The sequence below is a fragment of the Ovis canadensis genome, chromosome 19 (assembly GCF_042477335.2).
Source record: "Ovis canadensis isolate MfBH-ARS-UI-01 breed Bighorn chromosome 19, ARS-UI_OviCan_v2, whole genome shotgun sequence".
Lineage (NCBI taxonomy): Eukaryota > Metazoa > Chordata > Mammalia > Artiodactyla > Bovidae > Ovis > Ovis canadensis.
Genome location: NC_091263.1, coordinates 29316874 through 29341590, shown reverse-complemented (window position 1 = coordinate 29341590; position 24717 = coordinate 29316874). Strand labels below are relative to the sequence as shown.

Here is a 24717-nt window from a genome sequence, read left to right as displayed (position 1 = left end):
AAATACAAAAATTTTAAAGATTCAATTAAGATATACATACAAGTATCTGCCACAGGCAACAACCATGTTAAAGTGGCCTACAGTATTAATTTCAAATTGCTACATGCTAATGGAATCAGCTGAAGAGCTGTTCGATACTAGTTCAAAGGAAAACCTCTGTCATAAAGATCACTTAGAGATGGATTTAATTCCAGCAGAAATATCCTGAAAACTAATTTATTTCCTTTTAACATTGATACAAACAAATCTTTCTTTTAAACAAACAGAAACACAGAAAACTTAAAAAACAAAAACAAAAAAAAGATTACCTTGGGAACAGGCTTCTGAAAAAGAGTAGTAATCCATTTTTCCCCAAAAGAAATATAAAAGACTATTATAACACTGAAGCTATCATGGCATTAAAACCTAGTAATACTGGATCCCATTATAAATTTCTGCAACTGACTTTTCTAAGGCTTTTTGGGGCAAGTGTAATAGTTAGATTTATGGAAATACTATTGTAGGAATAAAACACAATCATATAGTTGTATTATACAAAAGAAAACATACAAACCTTTGAGAAAGGAAGAAATACCAACTTTTATTCAAAGACACTGTTTGGCTTAGAGGGGAAAAGAAAAAAAAAACAACTAGACTCTTTACCCTGATGTGGAAATAATAACCCATTGGAAAAAGAAAAAAAGATACAGATGCATGTATGAAATAGTATACAGAGTTTTCCAAGTCTTCAAGCAATATAAGAAATCCAGTCACAACCTGACCCAGACTCTCCATAAATTTATTAGGAAGGGTGCAAGGGAAAAGAGTTGGAGTTTGTGTTACTGAGCTTCGTTCTCTTACCTTTTCATTTTGCAAAAGACCACATTCTCTATAAACAAAAGAATATGTTGACAGTTTTAGGCAGGAAGATAGGAGTTTTCATGTATATAGTTGCCTAACCTCCATGCTGAAAGTCATGTTTAACCATAAAGTTAGCCTTAATTAATCTTGTCAATTAGAAGTTATATATTACAATATAATTTATCCCCAAGTTCATGCAAATAAAGTATTTTCATGCAGCATTAGTTTCATGCAAAAAGTGAACTATAAGTAAACCTCTTCTCATTAAAAGTACATGATCAAACTTGCTTTATATCAGAAATGAAACAAAAGACCATAAAATATTAAGCCTTACCTTTAAAATAACCACCATAAATTGATTCTCCACCTTTTCCATTACCTGAAAATAATGAGCTATGTTAAACAATAATGAAAACTAAAAAAATACTAATATACATAAATTACTCTTTATGGTTTTAATTTGCTGGAGTTAACACCTTGTAATTCCTGCAGATGATAAAAATTCTAATAATCCTCAATCAACCTCATTTTTAAACTATAAATCCAATTCCATTATAATAAAAACTATTTAAGAAATTATCCCCACAACCCATTTATTTCAAACACTGACAAAACTCTAAAAGAGTAAAACCAATTCAACAATACTTTGGCATTCACTAGAGGGTATTCACCAAATAACTATTAAAACTGCATAAAAACAAAACAAAAAACCTTAATATTTTGCTTTTTATACATTCTTGGCTTACAACATTCATTCAACTACAACTAATCACTGACCATCTAATATTTACATCACATTGTGACATAATATTTACAATAATGAGGTGCTTTAGGAATTAATACAGTTATTAAGAGCATAACTTTTAGCTCTACCTTCACTGAAGTCCCCACCCTGAATCATAAAGTTTTTAACCACACGATGGAATGTAGAACCTTTATAACATAACTTCTTCCCCGTTGTTTTCCCAAGGCCTTTCTCTCCTGGAAAAAAAAAAAAGAAATGAAGTTTAGCTACAAACATATTCTTCCATGGGAATGACCATTCAATTAGCTCTTGTCAAATTCCTCCCTTGTGATAAGCAACATTATAAATGTCCTTCCTCCCCATTTTATCTACTGTTTAAAAATATAAATCCAATTACATGTAACAACGTCATTATGTTCTGCTTCTCTATCCTCTAATCATAAATTTATCGTGAGATCTGGAAGGCTAAATTTGTTCAATTCTATCAAAATAAATCAGTTTTGAATACATATGCTATTATTTTTTAAACTACAATGTATAAAGATTCCATTACATATGGTGGTACTTCCTTTTTAATTTTTGAGACCATTTCTTTCTCCTCTCTTCCCTTTAAGAAATGCTTCCCTAACTTCTTATCAGTGAAAATAATATTTTTTATTTTTCATTTCACAATCCATTACTTTTTAAGGAAAATAGCTATTCTGTTAAGCAAGGTAAAATTTTAAGCCAGGACTTCTCATTGGAAATAATCTAATAATTCATTTACCTGAGCACAGGCAAAGGAAGTTTTTGCATGTTTTTGGACATATATCTGAAAAGAGCTGAAACATAATTCGACCAACTGAAATAAAACACATGAAAAAACAGGTAAGCAAGTTGATTAAATGTATCATATTTATATGGCAGAAATAAATAAACAAATTGAGAGGCCCATTTTATCATTCATTTTAATTTTTTTAAGAAATTCAACAGGAAAAGAATTTAACTAGGCAATACCAATTAATAAGAACCATACTATATTTATTAGCATTAGAATTCACATGTAACCAAAGTGATTTCAGTCCAGAACTGTGGGATTTTAAGTGTCTTTTAACAAGACCTTATTTTATTAGATCTCTCTTAGTATATCTCCTACCTGAACTATTAATCTTTAAAGATATTCTCGATAACAGCTGTCTGATTTATGCCTAAATCCCTCCAGTGATGAGAGCACATCATAAGATAGTCACCCTGGGCTAGTACTAGTAGAAGAAAGTTCTGTCCTCTACATTCAGCTTTTTACCTTTATGCAAGAACTGTTCACAGCCAACCCTTGAATTGTCACTCACAACTAAAACTCACATTAAATTCCCTGAGAGGGCAGAAAGAGAATAGGTTATGGTTCCTAAAACCTAATCAACAAGCAAACAAGAAACAACAGGAGCAAGTCTGTAAATTCGACTTAATTATGCAATAAACAATCTGTCTACTAATGCAGGAAATTCAGGTTCCATCTCTGGGTCAGGGAAGATCCCCTGGAGGAAGAAATTGCAACCCACTCCAATATTCTTGCCTGGAGAATCCCATGGACAGAAGAGACTGACAGGCTACAGTCCATGGGGTTGCAAAGAGTCAGACGGAACTCAGCATGCCTCTCATGCCAAGTGAGAAGTGTTTCACAAATCTGTTCATCTCAGGACTCTTTTAAACTCTTAAAATGATTAAAGCTTTTAAAAGGTGGGTTATATTTTTCATATTTACTGTATTATAAATTAAAACTCAGAAACTTTCAAAACAAGAATACTCAGATACCTGTTCCATCAGCTGTCAGAGCGGTGACATCACTACATATTCTGTAATGTCTGGAAAACTCACCTTGTGCATGAGAGTACAAGGGGCAAATCATATTATTTTAAAACCTGTTTCAACTTTGCCCTCCTGTCAATAAAATAAGAAAGGGAATTTTGAACTACAACCATTTTCCTGAGTTCCTTTTCCCTTTATTCTATAACAGCTTTTCCATTATGAACATCTGTACATAGTCAAGACTTGTAGAATAAATCAAAATTAACTGGATCAAGCATAATCCAGTAGACACAAAATGCCTTGATTTACTGTGTCACTAAGATTTTACTTTATTCCTGGCCATGTCAGTCAGTTACTCTGCGGACAAAACAAGGTTACTGTGTAAGAAACAACCTTAAAGGATAAAAAGTGGAAGAATGGAATCATATAAGAAGACTCTCCCATGTCAGCACTGCCAAATCGAGTGCTGGAGTCAAATTTAATGCAATTTCAAAACCTTCTAGCTGATCTTGATGTCTAAAGAAATGAAAAAGTTAAGAAAGTAAAAAGGAAGATAGCAATGTATCTAAAAACATTTCAGAATTTTAGGAAATGCATGTAATATCAGTAATACTAAGTACTATTCTTTGTATTTACATATAAATAATTTACAAGTGTGATAAGAGTATTTCCATCACTCATAAATCCCTAAGAAATGGCTGGCTAGGTGGGTGTTAAATTCAAAATCATCTAGCTTTGCAAACTACAACATACATAGGTCTTTGGAATCTCTTTAAGATAGATGCTTTTCAGAATAAAAGATATAATCAAAACAACTGAAACTTCACCTTTAGTAGTAACTTCAATAAAGAGTTTTTTCCCCCAAAGTCTTTAATGCCTCCAAATGAAAACTGATGAAAATTTCAAATACTTTTAGTTTCTCCTTTACAGATAATTATGAACCCTCTAGTGGTACAATATACGTGAAAACAGTTAAATGTAATTACATTTCCAGGTCTAATATTCAGAGAGGGATAGCTAACTACAATGATTTTTTAAAAAAATACTCACCTCTAATACCCTATCCTCTAACCTGATGGAGAAACAAAATTTCTATTTACCTTTCACACTCATGGGGCAATGGTTAGAGCAGAAATTCTGTCTCTGCCATGGCACTGTGTTGTTAAGAGCAAAAGAAAAAAACATGAACAAAACCAATCTGTTTTGGGCGCAATATTATGGTACAAGGTTAAAAACACTGCTACAGACTCTGAAGTAAATGATGTACCTATCAGAACTGTTTAAAAAAAATTCTGAATCATACTGGACATCTAGTTCATCCACCATTGTCAGAATTCCATTTGCAACAACAGTGACAGATGAATACCAACAAACGTAGAAAACCAGCCGAAAAGCACAGGGATTCAACCAGGAGTAGGAGGTAAGAGACAAGGAATAGCCATCTTATGTTAAAGGCAAAAAAGGAGAAAAATCTTTGTATATTTCACATGGAGATTTGAGACAGAGAAAAGGAAGGGAAAGGATAGTGCTAACTAAGAAGCCAATTTTTCCTCTCAAAGTCCCCATAAAAATCCATATGACAACTCTCAGAATGGGAGAAAACAACAGCAAATGAAACAAGTAAGAAAGGATTGATTTCCAAAATATACAAGCAGCTCATACAACTCAATACCAGAAAAACAAACAACCCAATCAAAAAGTGGGGAAAAGACTTAAACAGACATTTCTCCAAAGACGACATACAGATGGCTAAAAAGCTCATGAAAAGATGCTCAACATCACTCATTATTAGAGAAATGCAAATCAAAACTACAATGAGATATCACCTCACACCGGTCACAATGGCCATCATCAAGAGGTCTACAAACAATAAATGCTGGAGAGGGTGTGGAGAAAAGGGAATGCTCTTGCACTGTTGGTGGGAATGTAAATTGATACAGCCACTAAGGAAGACGGTATGGAGATTCCTTACAAAAACTAGGAATAAAACCATCATATGACCCAGCTCCACTCTTAGGCATATACCCTGAGGAAACCAAAACTGAAAAAGACACATGTATCCCATCGTTCATTGCAGCACTATTTACAATAGCTAGAACATGGAAGCAACCTAGATGTCCATCGACAGATGAATGGATAAAGAAGTAGTACATATACACAATGGAATATTACTCAGCCACAAAAAGGAATGTGTTTTGAGTCAGTTCTGATAAGGTGGATGAACCTAGAACCTATTATACAGAGTGAAGTGAGTCAGAGAAAGATAAATATTGTATTCTAACACATATACATGGAATCTAGAAAAATGGTACTGAAGAACTTATTTACAGGGCAGCAATGGAGAAACAGACATAGAGAATAAACTTAAGGACATGCGGAGAGGGGAGGAGAGGGTGAGATGTACGGAAAGAGTAACAAGGAAACTTACATTACCATGTGTAAAACAGACAGTCTACGGGAATTTGCTGTATGGCTCAGGAAACTCAACAGGGGCTCTGTATCAATCTAGAGGTGGGGGGATGGGGCAGGAGATGAGAGGTTCAAAAGGGAGGGGATATATGTATACCTACGGCTGATTCATGTTGAGGTTTGACAGAAAACAACAAAATTCTGTAAATCAATTATCTTTCAATAAAAAAATTTAATTAAAAAAAGTCCATATGAATTTGCCTTCACGACCTTTCAACCAGGCCTGTGGTTATTACTGGGATTCTCTGGGCCCAATTTATAAAAAAATAAGGAGAAAAGGGGGTGAAGGAGAACCTTCTTGCTTACAGATATGGTAACAAGCCTTTGCCCTAAAATTGAACATGAGCTCAGTGCTCAAGCTCACGTTCAGGCAAATGCACTAATTAAAGCAACTTAAAAAACAAGTGTGTCACATGCTGTGCTAGGTTCTTTACAAATACAGGCAGCTCTGCAATAACGAAAAAACTGAAAGAAACACTGCATTATCAAACAATCACAAAGAAAGACAACTGTTTCCAATGGACAATGTGGGCTGAGGACAAGGGAATTTCAGGTTCTAGTGAAAAAGATTTTTTATCTTAGGAGTATCAACGATAAAGGTATGCTTTTAGTTATAAGAATATCTTATAAAATGTAAACATTGAGGAAATCCAAAAACTGATCACACCTCACTCGGACCTTTCTCAGCACTGTCATTAGCATAACCCTCCTTGTGGTCTTTCAAATAACTATTAGATAGATGAGAATAACTCAAAACAGCAGTGCTGCTCACCATCCTTCTCTCCCACACATTAGTTCCCCTCCTTGCTATCTGTCACAACACAAATGGTAATCTGCCTAAGAAAAATTGTGCTCCTTAACTGATTAGAATAAATTCATTTTTAAAATAACAATCTTTAAGACACATGGTTGTATTATTTAATTACTCTTTTCAAGAACCTTACCATGCAAGCAATACTGCACTGAAGTCTTATTAGTTTGAATATATACAAAAGGGAGAAATCATTTAAATGGAGCAAACCACTGCATCCAGAGTCACCGAGTCACTGTATTCACAAGCTTATGACCCACAGCATGCTTGAGATGGGAGATTCATTTCTCCCAGCCCCCCGGTACAAATCAGGTCTCATATGCCTTGCTCTATCTCAAAGTCTAAGTTATTCTGGGTATTAGTCTAAAGTTTAAAGGTTAATTTTGAATGCAAGCAAATTTTGCTGTACTTTAGAACCACAGTAACGACTCTATAGTACTTCCATTTACAAAGAGGTCAGAGGGTCTTCCCTAGGTCATAAGCAGTACTCAAACATTTGTCTTCCTCTTTAAACTTGTTTCTCAGTTTCAGTTCCAAATACTCTATAGTGTTTACTAAGAACACATTTTTAGTTTCTTTGATTCATGAACTTTGAGCAGTAAAGTTAAAACATCCATTTTACCTATTTTGATAAATTGCCAGGGTTTTATGACATTGTTCTGAGGCCCACATAAACAAAATTCTAAAGCCAAGCATTCTTTTAAAGAAACACCTTGGTTATCATTTTGGAAAATCAACTTTAAGCCTCTGACAAATACAAAATAAGTAACATTCTATTCAAGAAGGGGGCTACATTTTTTTAAAATGTGAACCTCATAAAAGACAAAAGCTATGGAAATGGCAAAGAGATTTGACAGCTGAATGTAATATCTGAGGCTAGACTGGAATTTTGTACTGGAGGGGAAAGAATGCTATAAATGATTTTTTAGGCCAACCAACAAAAACAGAATACAGAGACAGTAGATTAAAGTATTGTATCCATGTAAATTTATGAAGTTAACAACTGCATTGTGGTTATGTTGGAGAATAGCCCTTTCTTTTCTTTGAAAAAATTTTAAAAATGTTTAAGATTCTTTTAATGAATATTTCTATTCTTAATAAATACACGCATGTACTTAGGGGTAAAGAGCCATGATGTGGGTAACATACCTTCAAATGAGTCAGAAAAAATTGTGCGTTTAGAGAGAAAGAGAGAGATTAATAAAGCAAATGGTGTAAAATGTAAATAGGTGCATCTAGGTAAAGAATAGATTGGCATTCTTTTTACTGCTTTTACTTCTCAACTTCCTATAAACATGAAATTATATTCCAACAAAAAGTTTAAAACAGTTGCAGATAAAACCCAATGCTTGAATTCTACGAAAGCATGTGTCTATACCAGCAGTTCTCAAACTCTTTGGTCTCAGAATCCCTCTATATGCTAAACAATTACTGAAGACTTTATAAAAACATTTGAATATGGTTTTTTAAAAAAATAATTTTATGCATTTAATTTTGGCTGTGCTGGGTCTTTGTTGCTACACAGGTTTTTTCTCTAGTTGCAGCAAGAGGGGACTAGCCTCCAATTGCAGTGTACGGGTTGCTCACTGCGGTGGCTTCTCCTGTCGAGGAGCACAGGCTCTAGGGCACATGGGTTTCAGTAGCTACAGTTTCTAGGCCTTAGAGCCCAGGCTCAGTAGTTGTGGCCCACCGGCTTAGCTGTTCTGCGGCAGGTGGGATCTTCCCAGACCAGGGATTGAACCCAAGAAACTAGCAGGAAGTTTCGTAACTACTGAGCCACCAGGGAACCCCAATATGGGTTCTTTCTTAATAATTTACATTTTCAAATATGAACAAAAAACTTAATGAGTGTCATCTTTTACATTTTCGCAAATCTCATTTTATGAGATTTCCTATTTCATGTCTAATGTAATAAAAGATAGATTTTCCTATCTGCTTCTGCTTCCAATCTGTTGTGTCATCACTGCCTTTGAAAAACTCTACTGAATACTAACAGAACTGGGAGTGAAAAAACTGGAGTTTGACTTCTGGTCTCATGATAGCATCTCCCGGTTTGAAAACAAAAAAAGGTCTACACCATTATACTACTATAATGTAATATATTACAACTATAATTTTTTAAAAATACCTTATATAGACATTCTCATATGAAGTAATCATATGAGTTTTAAAACTATACCTCAGGCCTCTAAGAAACACACAGCCTCCAGAGGGGTGATAAATCAAAAGCTGTACTCCAGAGGTGACTTCTAATACTACTTTTGCTATCTTTATCTCTAATTAAATAGTAATTAGTAAAATGAATGCTTAAAATCTGTTTTTATTGGCAAACTGGTAATATCTGGAACATAAGACTGAATAAAAACATTTGGAGATAATCCATACCCTTTCATTAACAGGACATAAATCTGGAGTCACCCTTTGGAGTGGAACCTCAGGCTGGGTCCATCAAAAAAGGTCCTGGGTATAGTCAAGATTTATGAGGATTCTGGTGCACAAAACTAAAAGATTCGCATGACAATTTTCAAGACCAGAAATCTTCCACATAAAGAGTACTTGGAGCACTGAAAATGACTTCATCAGACTCACAGAACTAGTTTTATGACCTATGTGTGTGTCTATTTGCTTGTCAACATCAACATATGGCAAATGTGACTTGCTTTCACTGTGTCCTGGTAGCAAGGTTGTGACAAAGGCAATCTACAGCCATTAACTTATTGGTGACTCCTTGATATGCTCTAAAAACTTAATAGCTATTTTTGACTAAACTGGCTTAAATCAGTTTGCACCAGATATCTAAAACCTGTTCCCCTGAGCTAACATCTGAAAAGGGCAAGTAAAAGATAAGTTTCTGAAGTACCAAAGAAGGAAAAGCTAGATTCCTATTTCATGTCTGCCCTGAAAGGTATTCAGTTTAACCAACCACTAACAACCATGGAGAGAACTAATATTTAATCAAAGAAGGGTGGGCCTGCCTGTCAGAAAAAAATAAACAGAACCTCTGAAAAAAGAAAACAGAACAAAACACCAATGAAATGAAAATCTGGTTCTCTGAAATAACAGTAAAACTGGTAAAACTCCTAGCCAAACTGGCCACAGAAAAAAAGACAACAGGCACAGATTATCAACATGAGGAATAAAAGATATTACTATAGATCCCACAGATACTAAATTAAAGGACGATGTTGTTCGACAACTTAAAATTAAATGATCCAGCTGCTTAAAAGCGACAAACCACCAAAACTCAAAGAGAATAACAACATGAATAGTTCTGTAACTATAGTTATGTAATTTAAAGACATTCCTCTTTTAATATATACTTGCATTCATTTGGCGGCTTTACAATTCAAAAGTCTCATTTGTTTGCTATAAAATATACAAATTTCCATTGATAGTAATGTAAAATACACATTGTGCTGTGTTCAAATCAATTTTTATCAGCACTTTTTGACCTCTCATTAATATGGACAACAAAGCTACTCATTAAAGGATCTTTACTTATCAAAGTAAATAAAGATATTACTTTGTATCAAGCGAATTATTAACTATACGAGAAGACAAGAGTTATTACCTGAATAAGTACTCAATGACATACATACTTATGGTTAAATAATACAAAGCAGGACACCTCATTTCAAACAACTGAAGTGATTCTTACAAGCTGTGTAAAAATCAAGTACCTACTACTTAGATAATATACTGAAAAGTGCTAGAGAAATATCAACATCATATATGAAACTGAACCATATGAAATTGCCAGTTATCAACTGGTTCAACCTAGAACAACGCAAGCATTCCTTGTTTTATATATGGTTCAGTGTTCTAAAGAGTTCTAGTCACTTCTACCAGAATGGTATTATAATATTGAGGATCAAAGTTCATTTTACATTTACCATATTCTGGAGATGTTTCACGACAAAAGTTATTTGCAAAACTAGGATATGAATGTGTACAAGATGAGTACTTTCCAGGGCTACAGAACCTTTGTTTGACCTCTACTTTCCAGGACTATGCTATTTTTAACTCTTAAAAAAATAAGCCTTCTTATTCAAAATGAAAATTCACTATAAAATAAGGATTAAGAGCCTCAAGCTTCAAAAGATGAAGAGAGAATGTAACAAAAATTTCTAAGATCACATCATTCCTTTGCTCAAAACCTTTCAACATTTTATCTCACGGAGTCAAAGTTCTTACTCTGGCCTTTACTCATTTTCCGCTACTCACCTGCCTCCTTTACTCCTCAAACAAGAAGGTCCACTTTCTCATCAAGTCAAGGAAGCTACTACACTTTCTGTTCCTCAAACAAGAACGTACACTTTTTCGTCAAGGCCTTCATATTATCTGTTCCAATATCAGGAAGGTTCTTCTCAGAGATATCCACACCCTCACCTTCTCCTTCAGGTTTGCTTAAAAGTCATCCTCTCAAAATGTCCTTTTCTGACCAATCTATTAAAACAGTACCCCTATTACAAGACACTTTTTTTTTCTGTTTTATTGTCTGTCTTCCTCCAACAGAATATAAACTACAAGGAAGAGAGGCCTTTGTTTTACGCATTTCTATATTCTCAGTCTAGAACAGGAGCATGCACAATCTGCTCTACAAGATCTACAGAAAGACTGTATACATGCTTCCAATTAAAACTTCTGTCACAGTAAAAAAAAAAAAAAAGCTAAGAAAACTGTTTGGAACCTTGCACGCTATGCTGTGTAGAATGAAGTTAACTATCCTTAAGAAGAAAATATCTCATTTTCAAAAAAACAAACTAAGGAATTGCTGGATTCCCTAAAGAAAACAGTAATGGAAGAGAACACACACTGCCAGTCTGTTGACACTAAATGCTTTGGTTTAAAGCCCAAGACTTGTGCTAAGTCATTACCCCGTGAACCAAGGAATTCTGGCTAAAGACACTTAAAGAAAAATAAAAGCAAAGTTAACCTATTAATGATGCACAAGAATTAGAAAATATACAACGTACGAGTCCAAAGCTCATAGTACAGAGTGAGATACCAGAAATCGAAATTGGGAGTGTTTGCTCCTTAGAGATACAGTGAGAGACAAAGTCCAAAAAGGATCGCAAATCTTTTCCTGGCGCTAAGGCAGGGCAGGAACACTCAGGAGGGGTGCAGTGGGGCAAGGAGTTTGGGAGGACGAGGCCTGGACTCCGATTAGATTGTATCCGGACCACCCTCCTCTCCACAGATTTTCCCTCAGGAGAAAAGGGAATACGGACTGCGCCTACCAGTTCCCAAAAAGGCTTGGGGGAGGGTTGATGAAAGTAGACCCCTCCCCTTCCCCAAAGCAAGCCAAGGCCCCGCAGGGCTCCCCAGTGGCCCGGCTCACCCGGCTCCCGGTTGATTTCGATGTCGAAGTGGCATTGCGGCCGGTCCTGCGCCCCCATAGCGACCGAGGCGGCAGCAAAAGCTGGGAGAGATGGGGAGGAAAGCGGTCAGGGCGGGGGCTGGGGCGGAGCCCGCGCCTCAGTCACCTCCCGCCGGCCTGTCGCGACAGCGCCGGAGGCCGAGACCGGTCCCTCTCACCTCAGGCCTCCCGGCTCCCATGGAGTGCGCACACACATGCAGCCGCGCTCTTCACCTGGTTGGCCTCCAGCCTGAGACCTCCCAATAGGCAGAGTAGAAAGCTCTACCACCGCCGCCGGAGCCCAACGCCACTAACGGACCGCCACCCCCGGCCCCCGGCCGGGTCTCCTATTGCCACGCTAAACCCCGCGAGAGCAGGGACAAATACCGCGAGAGCACGTACTCAAAGGCGGTGGTTAACAGAAGCGGCTACGCCTACGTGGGAATGCCTGGGAGCTCGAGTCTCGCGCTCCTATACCTGAGCTGGTTCTTTTTTGCTCCGCCCCTTTCCTCCTTTACGTTGGAATCAGTCGCCAACTGTGGGAGCCCCGGACGCGCCTGCGCTCTCTACTTCCTGTCGTCCTTTCTCAAGGGCCCTGTCAAAGTATTTGCAGATAGCGCGAGGCTTCCTTAATGTCCGTAGCTGCGAGAGTTTGGAGAATCAAATCGTTGAGGATCAGTAGACTGACAGTTTTGACTTTCTTTTTACTCAGGGAGTAGTTATGACGCTATCCTGTTAGACTATTTGTCTCACTTCAAAGGCCGTTCAGGTACAATTGTACGTGCGTTTTCGCTTTGGGGGCCAGCGTCATGGGCATAGTGTTCACGGCGATTCAACCTCTTTTCTAAATTGTCAGTTCAAGACCTTTGCCCTTATTTTAATCATGTTCTCCCTCTAATAGAAAGAATTCTGTATAATAACGTGTTGTTAAACGATGTATGTATATTCTGAATACAAATCCCTTGCTGCTGCTGCTGCTGCTAAGTCGTTTCAGTCGTGTCCGACTCTGTGCGACCCCATAGAGGGCAGCCCACTAGGCTCCCCTGTCTCTGGGATTCTCCAGGCAAGAATACTGGAGTGGGTTGCCATTTCCTTCTCCAAGGCATGAAAGTGAAACGCGAAAGTGAAGTCGCTCAGTCGTGCCCGACTCTTAGCGACCCCATGGACTGCAGCCTACCAGGCTCCTCGGTCCGTGGGATTCTCCAGGCAAGTTGTGAATATTTTCTCCCAGTCTGTCTTGCCTTTTCATTGTTTTGATAGTGGCTTGTGGAAAGCAGTTTTTTAATTTTTTATGAAGTCATTTGATCAACTTTTTCTTTTATAGTTTGTGCTTCTCTGTGTAAGAAATCTCTGCCTACAGCAAGCTCATGATTTTCTCCTATGTTTCCTTTTAGAAATTTTATAACCCCGCCTTTTTGGTGTAAGTCTATAATCTGTCAGCATTTGTGGATATGGTGCCAGGTAGAAGCTGAAGTTCTTTTTTTTCTCGTAGGGATATACCGTAGTTCCACCACCATTTGTTGAAAAGACTGTCTTTTATACATTCAATTACCTTGGCTTTGTGACCACATGTGTGCCATTCTATTTCTGGGCTCAATTTACTACATTGATTTATCTTTACCATGGGGCCACATTGGTGGGTGGTTGTTGTTTTCCATTATTTTCTTAAAATTGTAATATATACATTTAACTTTACATAAACTGGTCTTTTAACTTTTTTTAAGCTTACTGTTCAGAGGCACCAAGTAGATTTGCATTGCTGTGCCACCATCACTACCATCTAGCCACAGGACAATCTTCATCTTGTAAAACTAAAATTTTCTACCAATTAAACAATGACTTCTCCTTCTCCCCTCTATCCAGGATCTGGCAAGCACTCTGTTTTCTTTTTTACTTTATTGTGGTAGAAACACTTAACGTGAGATTACCCTCTTGACAGATTTTTAAGTGTTCAATTTGTCTAATAATGTGAGTGGGGGGCAGCTGCCATCACACTCCAGCTGATGGTTTTCACTGTAGACCTGTAATCCAGCGTTGCTAGAAATCCAGGCTTTCATGGGAAATTCTCTTACCTTTAAATGTTAGCAACTAGTTCACAACTAAACACATTACACAGCACCTACCATATTTGCTGATCAGATCAGGCCCTTCAGCAGCCTACCTGGCATAGAGTACAAGCACAAACCACATGAATAGTTGAGGACAGAGAAGACCAATGATGGGATAGAACCCTACAGATGACAGAATGGGTGGGGGCCTCTGACAAGGGCCAGAGCCTTCAGCTAACACACTTGAATATTTACCATCCCCAGCTCCCAACCACGTAATCACCTCATAACCTCAAGAGGCAGATATTACTTTTATTATCTCCATTTTAGAGCTGAGGAAACAGAGCTTACAGAGGTTATGACAGATTTGGGATTCAAAATGAGGTTTCTCTTCACTGTTTACATATTACAGCCTTCCTGGGTTGAAACCCTTGACTCCCAACAAAAGGAGGTTTTAATTTGGGGTTCACTTAAGAAGCTCTTTGCCCCATTTAACAGATAAGTCTCAAAGGAAAGTTCTGACAGAACAAAGATAATAGAAGCAGAAAGAATGATAACATAGAAAAATCACCATTAGGTAATCCCTAATGAAGAAGAGGCGAAAAGCAAAGGAGAAACGGAAAGATATAAGCATCTGAATGCAGAGTTCCAAAGAATAGCAAGGAGAGATAAGAAAGCCTTCCTCAGTGATCAATGCAAAGAAATAGAGGAAAACAAGAGAATGGGAAAGACTAGAGATCTCTTCAAGAAAATTAGAGATACCAAGGGAACATTTCATGCAAAGATGGGCTTGATAAAGGACAGAAATGGTATGGACCTAACAGAAGCAGAAGATATTAAGAAGTGGCAAGAATACACAGAAGAACTGTACAAAAAAGAGCTTCACGACCCAGATAATCACAATGGTGTGATCACTCACCTAGAGCCAGACATCCTGGAATATGAAGTCAAGTGGGCCTTAGAAAGCATCACTATGAACAAAGCTAGTGGAGGTGATGGAATTCCAGTTGAGCTATTTCAAATCCTGAAAGATGATGCTGTGAAAGTGCTGCACTCAATATGCCAGCAAATTTGGAACACTCAGCAGTGGCCACAGGACTGGAAAAGGTCAGTTTTCATTCCAATACCAAAGAATGCTCATAAACTACTGTACAATTGCACTCATCTCACATGCTAGTAATGTAATGCTCAAAATTCTCTAAGCCAGGCTTCAGCAATATGTGAACCATGAACTTCCAGATGTTCAAACTGGTTTTAGAAAAGGCAGAACCACCAGAGATCAAATTGCCAACATCTGCTGGATCATCGAAAAAGCAAGAGTTCCAGAAAAACATCTATTTCTGCTTTATTGACTATGCCAAAGCCTTTGACTGTGTGGATCACAATAAACTGTAGAAAATTCTGAGAGAGATGGGAATACCAGACCACCTGACCTGCCTCTTGAGAAATCCGTATGCAGGTCAGGAAGCAACAGTTAGAACTGGAAAATGGAACAACAGACTGGTTCCAAATAGAAAAAGGAGTACGTCAAGGCTGTATGTCACCCTGCTTATTTAACTTCTATGCAGACTACATCATGAGAAACACTGGGCTGGAAGAAGCACAAGCTGGAATCAAGATTGCCAAGAGAAATATCAATCACCTCAGATATGCAGATGACACCACCCTTATGGCAGAAAGTGAAGAGGAACTAAAAAGCCTCTTGATGAAAGTGAGAGTGAAAAAGTTGGCTTAAATCTCAACATTCAGAAAACTAAGATCCTGGCATCTGGTCCCATCACTTCATGGGAAATGGGGAAACAGTGGGAACAGTGTCAGACTTTTATTTTTTGGGCTCCCAAATCACTGCAGATGATGACTGCAGCCATGAAATTAAAAGACGTTTACTCCTTGGAAGGAAAGTTATGACCAACTTAGATAGCATATTAAAAAGCAGAGACATTATCTGCCAACAAAGGTCGGTTTAGTCAAGGCTATGGTTTTTCCAGTGGTCATGTATGGATGTGAGAGTTGGACTGTGAAGAAAGCTGAGTGCAGAACTGATGCTTTTGAACTGTGGTGTTGAAGACTCTTGAGAGTCCCTTGGACTGCAACAAGGTCCAACCAGTCCATCCTAAAGAACAGTCCTGCGTGTTCACTGGAAGGACTGATGCTAAAGCTGAAACTCCAGTACTCTGGCCACCTCATGCGAAGAGTTGACTCATTGGAAAAGACCCTGATGCTGGGAGGGATTGGGGGCAGGAGGAGAAGAGGATGACAGAAGATGAGATGGCTGGATGGCATCACCAACTCAATGGACATGAGTCTGAGTGAACTCCAGGAGTTGGTGATGGACAGGGAGGCCCAGCGTGCTGCGATTCATGGGGTCGCAGAGTTGGACATGACTGAGCAACCAAACTGAATTGAACTGAATGAAGTAACCTATCAAAGCTGGTTAGATCATAATTTAAGTGAAAGGCTATCAGGAGCTTGATAATAAGTCATTTTGGGTTATTTCCTGATATAATGGAAAAGCAAGCACCTATCACTTCCTATGATATATTCTTGCCAGATACTAGAGTCAGTCTGAACGAGTACCTAGATCTGCTAGTTTATAGGAAAAGTGGGCCAATAGTGGGACATATAATGACACCGCACCACAGGGATACAACAGAAATGTGAAAAATTTTAGAGCAAATGACGTAGTTTTTTTCAACAAATGGTAAAGAAAAGAAAAAGGGAATTGTTAAGTATTTTTACAGACATAGCGATGTCAACAAAATGCACGGTGTGAATTTTGTTTGGATCCTGTTTCAGACACATCAACAAAATCACATTTTGTGGGAAGAGAAGAAAATTGAACATCACAGAATTCAGGACATGCCACTCCAAAATACGGCTCCTTGGCATATTAAATATTTTAAGGAAGGAATTTGAGAAATGGCAGATCCTAGAGGGACTCTCAGACCTTCTCCCATAAAGCAGGTCATGTGACTCTCAGATGAGAGGTGCCCTCCCACACGCAGAGGGACAGAGATTTTGAACAAAAAGGCCTTGCTAAGTTTCCCCCAGTTACCTACACTTAGCTCACACCCTTATGTCCAATCACATTTTTCTACAACTTTATACTTTTCATCGAACTTCATATATAAAAATACTCAGGTTTAACTGTTTCTTTGGGTCTTTTGTTTCCTTATGAAGGCTCCCATGTCACGTAAAACTTATATTAAATAAATGCATATGCTTTTCTTCTGTTAATTTTTGTCTTTTGTTATAGAGGCCTGGCCAATAACCTTAAAAGGATACAAAAGAAAAAGATACTCTTCCTTCGGCATCACATCTTCTATTAGTAGATGATGTTAGATGATACTTAAGAATTACTATTAACTTTGTTAGCACTGACAGTGGTGGTGTTACATGTATTTTTAACTCCTTACACTTTTCCTCAAAAACCAACTGGAAGACATTACATGAAAATTTCTATACCTTAATATCAGGCTTTTGTGGGAAGGCAAGCTTTATTTCAAAGCAACGTGAAAAGAGCAGTCAGGGGTCCACCACCACAAACTGGTAGGAGGGAGAAACAGTCACACGTCCATTTGGCAGTGTCTCAGTGGAAAGTCTCACAAATTCCTGCTGATTGCCCAATACCTGCTCAAGTTTCCTCTTCAGGGTGAAACTAAAAAGATTGACTTGAAGATGCCCATTATATCTCTGTTATCCAAACACACTTATTTCAGGATGGAAGACACTTGCAGTCAACTTAATTGAGGGAATCCACTTAATTATTAAATATTTATACTGAGAATATGGTTAAGTTAGTAGCTTTCTTCACATGTTCACATTTTTAGAAGAGCCACAGAGGTTCCATTCACATTCTAAGCAGTTGAGTTGGCAAAAATCCATTTCATAGGAAATAGATCACATTCAATTACTCCTCACAACAGCCAACTGGAAGACTATTCCATTGCTTTTGAAGCACTGGTTGGGTTGGCATCTGCGATGGTAGCCAAATAAATGAGATTTCTGTGTAACACATGCTGGTACCTATGGGTGAAAAACAGATAAAAATTAGAGGTGTGTTTTTATTGAACAAAAAACTGGAAAAGAATTTATCTAATGAATGGCTCATCTACTGACTAGATCACTCAGTTTTGTCTATGTATCTGTTAAACATATCAGAGGAAAACACATCCAGAATCTTACCTGTTCTCACTTCTCACTACATAGCTACATTTCTCGGCCAAGCCACTATCACTTCTTGCTTGGACTACTGTACTGGACCACTCTCCTAACCTGTCTCCCTGTTCTACCTCTGTACCCCTACTGCAATTATACTCATAGCAGCCTGAGTGATTTTACAGTTTAGGTTAAGATCATGTAATACCTCTGTTCAAAACTTTTCAAAGGTCCCCATCGCATTATGAGTAAAGCTCAGCTCTTCTCGTGGCCTATAAGGACCTACATGATCAGGGCCTCTAGTCTCCCTCTCTGATCTCATCTGACACTTTCCCTTTACTCACTGAGTTCTGGCCAGGGTGGACTCCTTGCAGAGACTTGAAGATATCCAGCAAGCTCTAGCCTGGGGGACTTCACCCCATGCTCACTTTGATTCACACATCTGCATAGCTGCCTCCCTCACCAAAGGTGTCTACCCAAATGTCACATCAAAGATAACCTGTATAAACTAGCACTTCCTCCCATTTACTGTGCTTTATGCCTATTCAAAGCGCTTATTATTATGTGGCTAATTATATGATTCTACAGTCTAGAATGTAAGCACCATGAAAGCAGAGCTGGTATCTCTTGGTACTCATTCCCCAGTAGCTGAAGTAGTGCCTGGTACTCAGTATTACTTATAAAAAATCTTGAACAGGGAATTCCCTGGAGGTCCAGGGTTAGGACTCCATACTTCCACTGCAGGGTCACAGGTCAGATCCCTAGTCAGGGAACTAAGGGTTTCCTTGGTGGCTCTGCAGTTAAAAGAATCCGCTTGCAATGTAGGAGACACAGGTTCAATCCCTGGGTTGGGAAGATCCCTTGGAGGAGGGCATGGCAACCCTCTCCAGTATTCTTGCCTGGAGAATCCCATAGACAGAGGAGCCTGGTCGGCTACAGTCTATAGGGTCACACAGCACAAGTGAGGTGATTAAGCACGCACAGAGGCAGGGAACTAAGATCCCATGTGGTACAAGGCCAAAAAAAAAGTCTTGAACAAAGTTAAAGAAGGGACGAGGCACTTCCATGATAAACGCACACTTACTATGATCACATTTCTCAGTCAAGGGGTCAAGCCCCAAATCAGACTAGGGGGCAGGAATCATGCACCATGCAATGTAAAAATGTCCATGAGGAGATTTTGGTAACTTGCTCATAATTTGAGAATCACTGCACCAAATAAGAGTGTTTTGCAACAGTTTTCCATATAGAAAAATGAGCTGTTTACTATAAACTGTAAAAAAGCAAATCACCAAATGCCAGTGTCCAATGTAAAGACTTACCCAAGATGGACTTCTCCACTGAGCTGTTCGGTGAGCAATTGAGGATTACTTTTTTAGGGGGTGGGGAAAGCATGGCTTCAGTCACAATGAAATAAAATCTTTTTTGTTTCTGTAATAAATGGGGCATAACTCCTGGAACTACACTTAGAAAAGAGAGTGTTTTCTCTCATCTTGCATATGGCTAGAGAGCACCTTAAATTACTGTGCCAAATTTACCTCTGTCTTAACTGGGAACTTTTATTGGTCTTTGTATGTGCTACAAAAAAGTATGAGCCAGGGATCCACGACCAGAAGACAGCCACTGCTCTCATCATTTCGTGAGACATTTTCTGAATGCTAGAACTGGACATGGAACAACCAACTGGTTCCAAATAGGAAAAGGAGTATGTCAAGGCTGTATATTGTCACCCTGCTTATTAACTTCTATGCAGAGTACATCATGAGAAACGCTGGGCTGGAAGAAGCACAAGCTGGAATCAACATTGCCGGGAGAAATATCAATAACCTCAGATATGCAGATGACACCACCCTTATGGCAGAAAGTGAAGAAGAACTAAAGAGCCTCTCGATGAAAACAAAAAATGAGAGTATAAAAGTTGGCTTAAAGCTCAACATTCAGAAAACGAAGATCATGGCATCCGGTCCCATCACTTCATGGCAAATAGATGGGGAAACAATGGAAACAGTGGCTGACTATTTTTTTGGGCCCCCAAATCACTGCAGATAGTGACTGCAGCCATGAAATTAAAAGATGCTTGCTCCTTGGAAGAAAGCTATGACATACCTAGACAGCATATTAAAAAGCAGAGATATTACTCTGCCAACAAAGGTCAGTCTAGTCAAGGCTATGGTTTTTCCAGTAGTCATGTATGGATGTGAGAGTTGGACTATAAAGAAACCTGAGCACAGAAGAATTGACACTTTTGAACTGTGGTGTTGGAGAAGACTCTTGAGAGTCCCTTGGACTGCAAGGAGATCCAACCAGTCCATCCTAAAGGAAATCAGTCCTGGGTGTTCATTGGAAGTACTGATGTTGAAGCTGAAACGCCAATACTTTGGCTACCTCATGCGAAGAGCTGACTCATTTGAAAAACCCTGATGCTGGCAAAGATTGGGGGCAGGAGGAGAAGGGGACAACAGAGGATGAGATGGTTGGATGTCATCACCAACTCAATGGACATGAGTTTGGGTAGACTTCGGGAGTTGGTGATGGACAGGGAGGCCTAGCATACTGCGGTTCATGGGGTCGCAAAGAGTCGGAAACGACTGAGCGACTGAACTGAACCGAACCGTCCCCATCCCTGTTGTCATCGGCCGGTATGGCTTTTCGAGGAATCTTTTCAATGAGCACAATTCTGGTTTTGAAGAGGAAGCCACGTCTGACTCCAGGCTTCACAATGTACTGTCCCTATTATCTTGGGCAGGTAAGTAATTCCTCAGATCCTTATCTGTGATCACTCAAAACTCCTAGTTCAGGTCAGCTGATGGATTCCAATACTAGCTTCCCCTTCACACTCACAAATTAAGGGAATAAAGAGGGGACTCACTGGACGCACTCATTCGCCCGGCCTTTGTTCTGATATTCCACGATACAGCGGATCAGCTGGTCATTCTCCTCCAGGAGCTGAAAGATCAGACAAAGGGTCAGTGCAGCGCGAAGTCAGGGCGGCGAGGACCACTGCCTCCTCTGCCTCCCCCGCCCCTCCACCTGCCCCCCAAGGCCGGGCTTTCCAGCCCCAGCACCTCTGCTGACTTCATTCTCATCTCACAGCAAGTCACCTACGCACATCACCAGGCTCAGCCGCTCACTCCAGGAAGCTTCCAGCACCCACAGCGATTTAGGATCTCTACTAAGATCTCTCTGCTCGTGCTGGCGCTTACCCGCTGGATGGTCTCCTGATTGACTTCTGCCTTCCCTCTCAGCCAGTCCGGTACGAAAGCCACCGACATCCCGGGAAGCCAGGGTGGAACTCGGCCTCAGGCACCGCAGATCCCCTCTGATCTAGACCGGAGAAGACCTGCAGATCCAGACGCACTACGGCCGCAGCAGGAAACAAGATAGGTTGGCCTACACTCTCGACGTTGATTGGGTCCTCTCATCTAGGGGGCGGGGAACAGGCGGAACGTCATTTGTGATTGGGCGCGCTCTTAATAAGAGAGAATCTTGACGTCCTCCTCTGGCCCCACCCCTGAGAATCTTGAGCTGTTTGTGGATCTTCTACGTTTGCGCAAGCTAGCCTTGGGGGCGGGAACCGTGTTAGCGTCTCGGCTTTTAGGCTTTGGGTACTGCCAGTCTGTGGGAGGAGCTTGCCCACCCGGGTCCACATTCACGCCTCTTTAAACACCGCTCTGGTGCCTACAGGCTTGCATCTGGAGCCTGAACTTTGGGCATTGCCTCCTTTCAAGCCAAACCCTGCAAGGCCAAGGAAAACACCGGTGTCGGCTTTTGCTGAGGGAGAAACTCGCACATAGCCCTCTTTTTCCTTTGGGCCCTTAAAAAAAAAATCAGATTTTCTACCCTAAAAAGCATTATTATTTTCTCCATTTTACAGATGAGAAAACAGAGATTAGGTAACTTGCCCAAGATCTAGCTACTAAGGGCAAAACCAGCATATGAACAGAAGCAGTCTGGCTTTCACTCGCTAAGTCGCTAAGTCGCTTCAGTCGTATCCGACTCTGTGCGACCCCATAGACGGCAGCCCACCAGGCTCTGCCGTCCCTGGGATTCTCCAGGCAAGAACACTGGAGAGTCTGGCTTTAGAATTCTTGTTTTTAACCACCTCCCTGTGCTGCCAGAAAAACATCGATTTCTGCTTTATTGACTATGCCAAAGCCTTTAACTGTGTGGATCACAATAAACTGTGGAAAATTCTTCAAGAGATGGGAATACCAGACCACCTGACCTGCTTCTTGAGAAACCTATATGCAGGTCAGGAAGCAACAGTTAGAACTGGAAAATGGAACAACAGACTGGTTCCAAATAGAAAAAGGAGTACGTCAAGGCTGTATATTGTCACCCTGCTTATTTAACTTCTATGCAGAGTACCTCATGAGAAACGCTGGGCTGGAAGAAGCACAAGCTGGAATAAAGATTGCCAGGAGAAATATCAGTCACCTCAGATATGCAGATGACACCACCCTTATGGCAGAAAGTGAAGAAGAACTAAAGAGCCTCTCGATGAAAATAAAAAATGAGAGTAAAAACGTTGGCTTAAATCTCAACATTCAGAAAACGAAGATCATGGCATCCGGTCCCATCACTTCATGGCAAATAGATGGAGAAACAGTGGAAACAGTGGCAGACTTTATTTGGGGCAGCTCCAAAATCACTGTAGATGGTGGTTGCAGCCATGAAATTAAAAGACGCTTACTCCTTGGAAGGAAATTTATGACCAACCTAGATAGCATATTCAAAAGCAGGGACATTACTCTGCCAACAAAGGTCCGTCTAGTCAAGGCTATGGTTTTTCCTGTGGTCATGTATGGATGTGAGAGTTGGGCTGTGAAGAAAGCTGAGCACCAAAGAATTGATGCTTTTGAACTGTGGTGTTGGAGAAGACGCTTGAGAGTCCCTTGGACTGCAAGGAGGTCCAACCAGTCCATTCTAAAGGAGATCAGTCCTGGGTGTTCTTTGGAAGGACTGATGCTGAAGCTGAAACTCCAATACTTGGGCTACCTCATGCGAAGAGTTGACTCATTGGAAAAGACCCTGATGCTGGGAGGGATTAGGGGCAGGAGGAGAAGGGGACAAGAGGATGAGATGGCTGGATGGCACCGACTTGATGGACATGAGTTTGAGTGAACTCTGGGAGTTGGTGATGGACAGGGAGGCCTGGCGTGCTGTGATTCATGGGGTCACAGAGAGTCGGACATGATTGAGTGACTGAACTGAACTGAACTGAACTGTGCTGCCTATGCACCATAGTGCAGAGGTGGTTTGCTGCAACATACAGAGAGGAAGCTGGACCAACCTCTTGGGCCACACTTTTACCACTGTTCAGTTCCGTTCAGTCGCTCAGTCGTTTCCGACTCTTTGCGACCCCATGAACCGCAGTATGCTAGGCCTCCCTGTCCATCACCAACTCCCGAAGCCTACCCAAACTCATGTCCATTGAGTTGGTGATGCCATCCAACCATCTCATCCTCTGTTGTCCCCTTCTCCTCCTGCCCCCAATCTTTGCCAGCATCAGGGTTTTTCAAATGAGTCAGCTCTTCGCATGAGGTAGCCAAAGTATTGGCGTTTCAGCTTCAACATCAGTACTGCCAATGAACACCCAGGACTGATTTCCTTTAGGATGGACTGGTTGGATCTCCTTGCAGTCCAAGGGACTCTCAAGAGTCTTCTCCAACACCACAGTTCAAAAGCGTCGATTCTTCTGTGCTCAGGTTTCTTTATAGTCCAACTCTCACATCCATACATGACTACTGGAAAAACCATAGCCTTGACTAGACTGACCTTTGTTGGCAGAGTAATGTCCCTACTTTTGAATATGCTATCTAGGTTGGTCATAACTTTCCTTCCAAGGAGTAAGCATCTTTTAATTTCATGGCTGCAGTCATCATCTACAATGATTCGGGAGCCCCCCAAAATTAAGTCTGACACTGTTTGCCCATCTATTTGCCATGAAGTGATAGGACTGGGTGCCATGATCTTAGTTTTCTGAATGTTGAGATTTAAGCCAACTTTTTCATTCCTCTTTCACTTTCATCAAGAGGCTCTTTAGTTCTTCACTTTCTGCCATAAGGGTGGTGTCATCTGCATATCTGAGGTGACTGATATTTCTCCTGGCAATCTTTATTCCAGCTTGTGCTTCTTCCAGCCCAGCGTTTCTCATGAGGTACTCTGCATAGAAGTTAAATAAGCAGGGTGACAATATACAGCCTTGACGTACTCCCTTTTCTATTTGGAACCAGTCTGTTGTTCCATTTTCCAGTTCTAACTGTTGCTTCCTGACCTGCATACAATTTCTCAAGAGGCAGGTCAGGTGGTCTAGTATTCCCATTTCTTTCAGAATTTTCCACAGTTTATTGTGATCCACACAGTTAAAGGCTTTGGCATAGTCAATAAAGCAGAAATAGATGTTTTTCTGGAACTCTCTTGCTTTTTCGGTGATCCAGCAGATGTTGGCAATTTGATCTTTAGTTCCCCCGCCTTTTCTAAAACCAGTTTGAACATCTGG

At 40.0% G+C, this 24717-nt stretch overlaps 2 protein-coding genes across 14 annotated transcripts in view; both read right to left on the bottom strand.

Annotated features, from left to right (window-relative positions):
- NKTR (natural killer cell triggering receptor) overlaps positions 1 to 13109 on the bottom strand; it is a 43295-nt gene extending 30186 nt beyond the window's left edge. For 2 of the 12 annotated variants that reach the window (XM_069561792.1, XM_069561794.1), the window contains exons 1-5: positions 12189 to 13109; positions 11992 to 12072; positions 2352 to 2426; positions 1714 to 1821; positions 1175 to 1219 (exon numbers count right to left, since the gene is read on the bottom strand). In XM_069561792.1, coding sequence (XP_069417893.1) covers positions 1175 to 1219; positions 1714 to 1821; positions 2352 to 2426; positions 11992 to 12049 — 286 coding nt within the window. In that variant the 5' untranslated portion in view covers positions 12050 to 12072; positions 12189 to 13109. Of the gene's footprint in view, positions 1 to 308; positions 869 to 1174; positions 1220 to 1713; positions 1822 to 2351; positions 2427 to 11991; positions 12073 to 12188 lie in introns of all 12 variants that reach the window. The other 10 variants (XM_069561793.1, XM_069561801.1, XM_069561802.1 and 7 more) reach the window with 9 other exon arrangements.
- Positions 13110 to 17535: 4426 nt separating this feature from the next.
- The window catches only part of SS18L2 (SS18 like 2), a 9927-nt gene continuing 2745 nt past the window's right edge, over positions 17536 to 24717 (bottom strand). For both annotated transcript variants that reach the window (XM_069561811.1, XM_069561812.1), the window contains exons 2-4: positions 21419 to 21637; positions 21085 to 21161; positions 17536 to 18083 (exon numbers count right to left, since the gene is read on the bottom strand). In XM_069561811.1, coding sequence (XP_069417912.1) covers positions 17996 to 18083; positions 21085 to 21161; positions 21419 to 21487 — 234 coding nt within the window. In that variant the 5' untranslated portion in view covers positions 21488 to 21637 and the 3' untranslated portion in view covers positions 17536 to 17995. The remainder of the gene's footprint in view (positions 18084 to 21084; positions 21162 to 21418; positions 21638 to 24717) is intronic.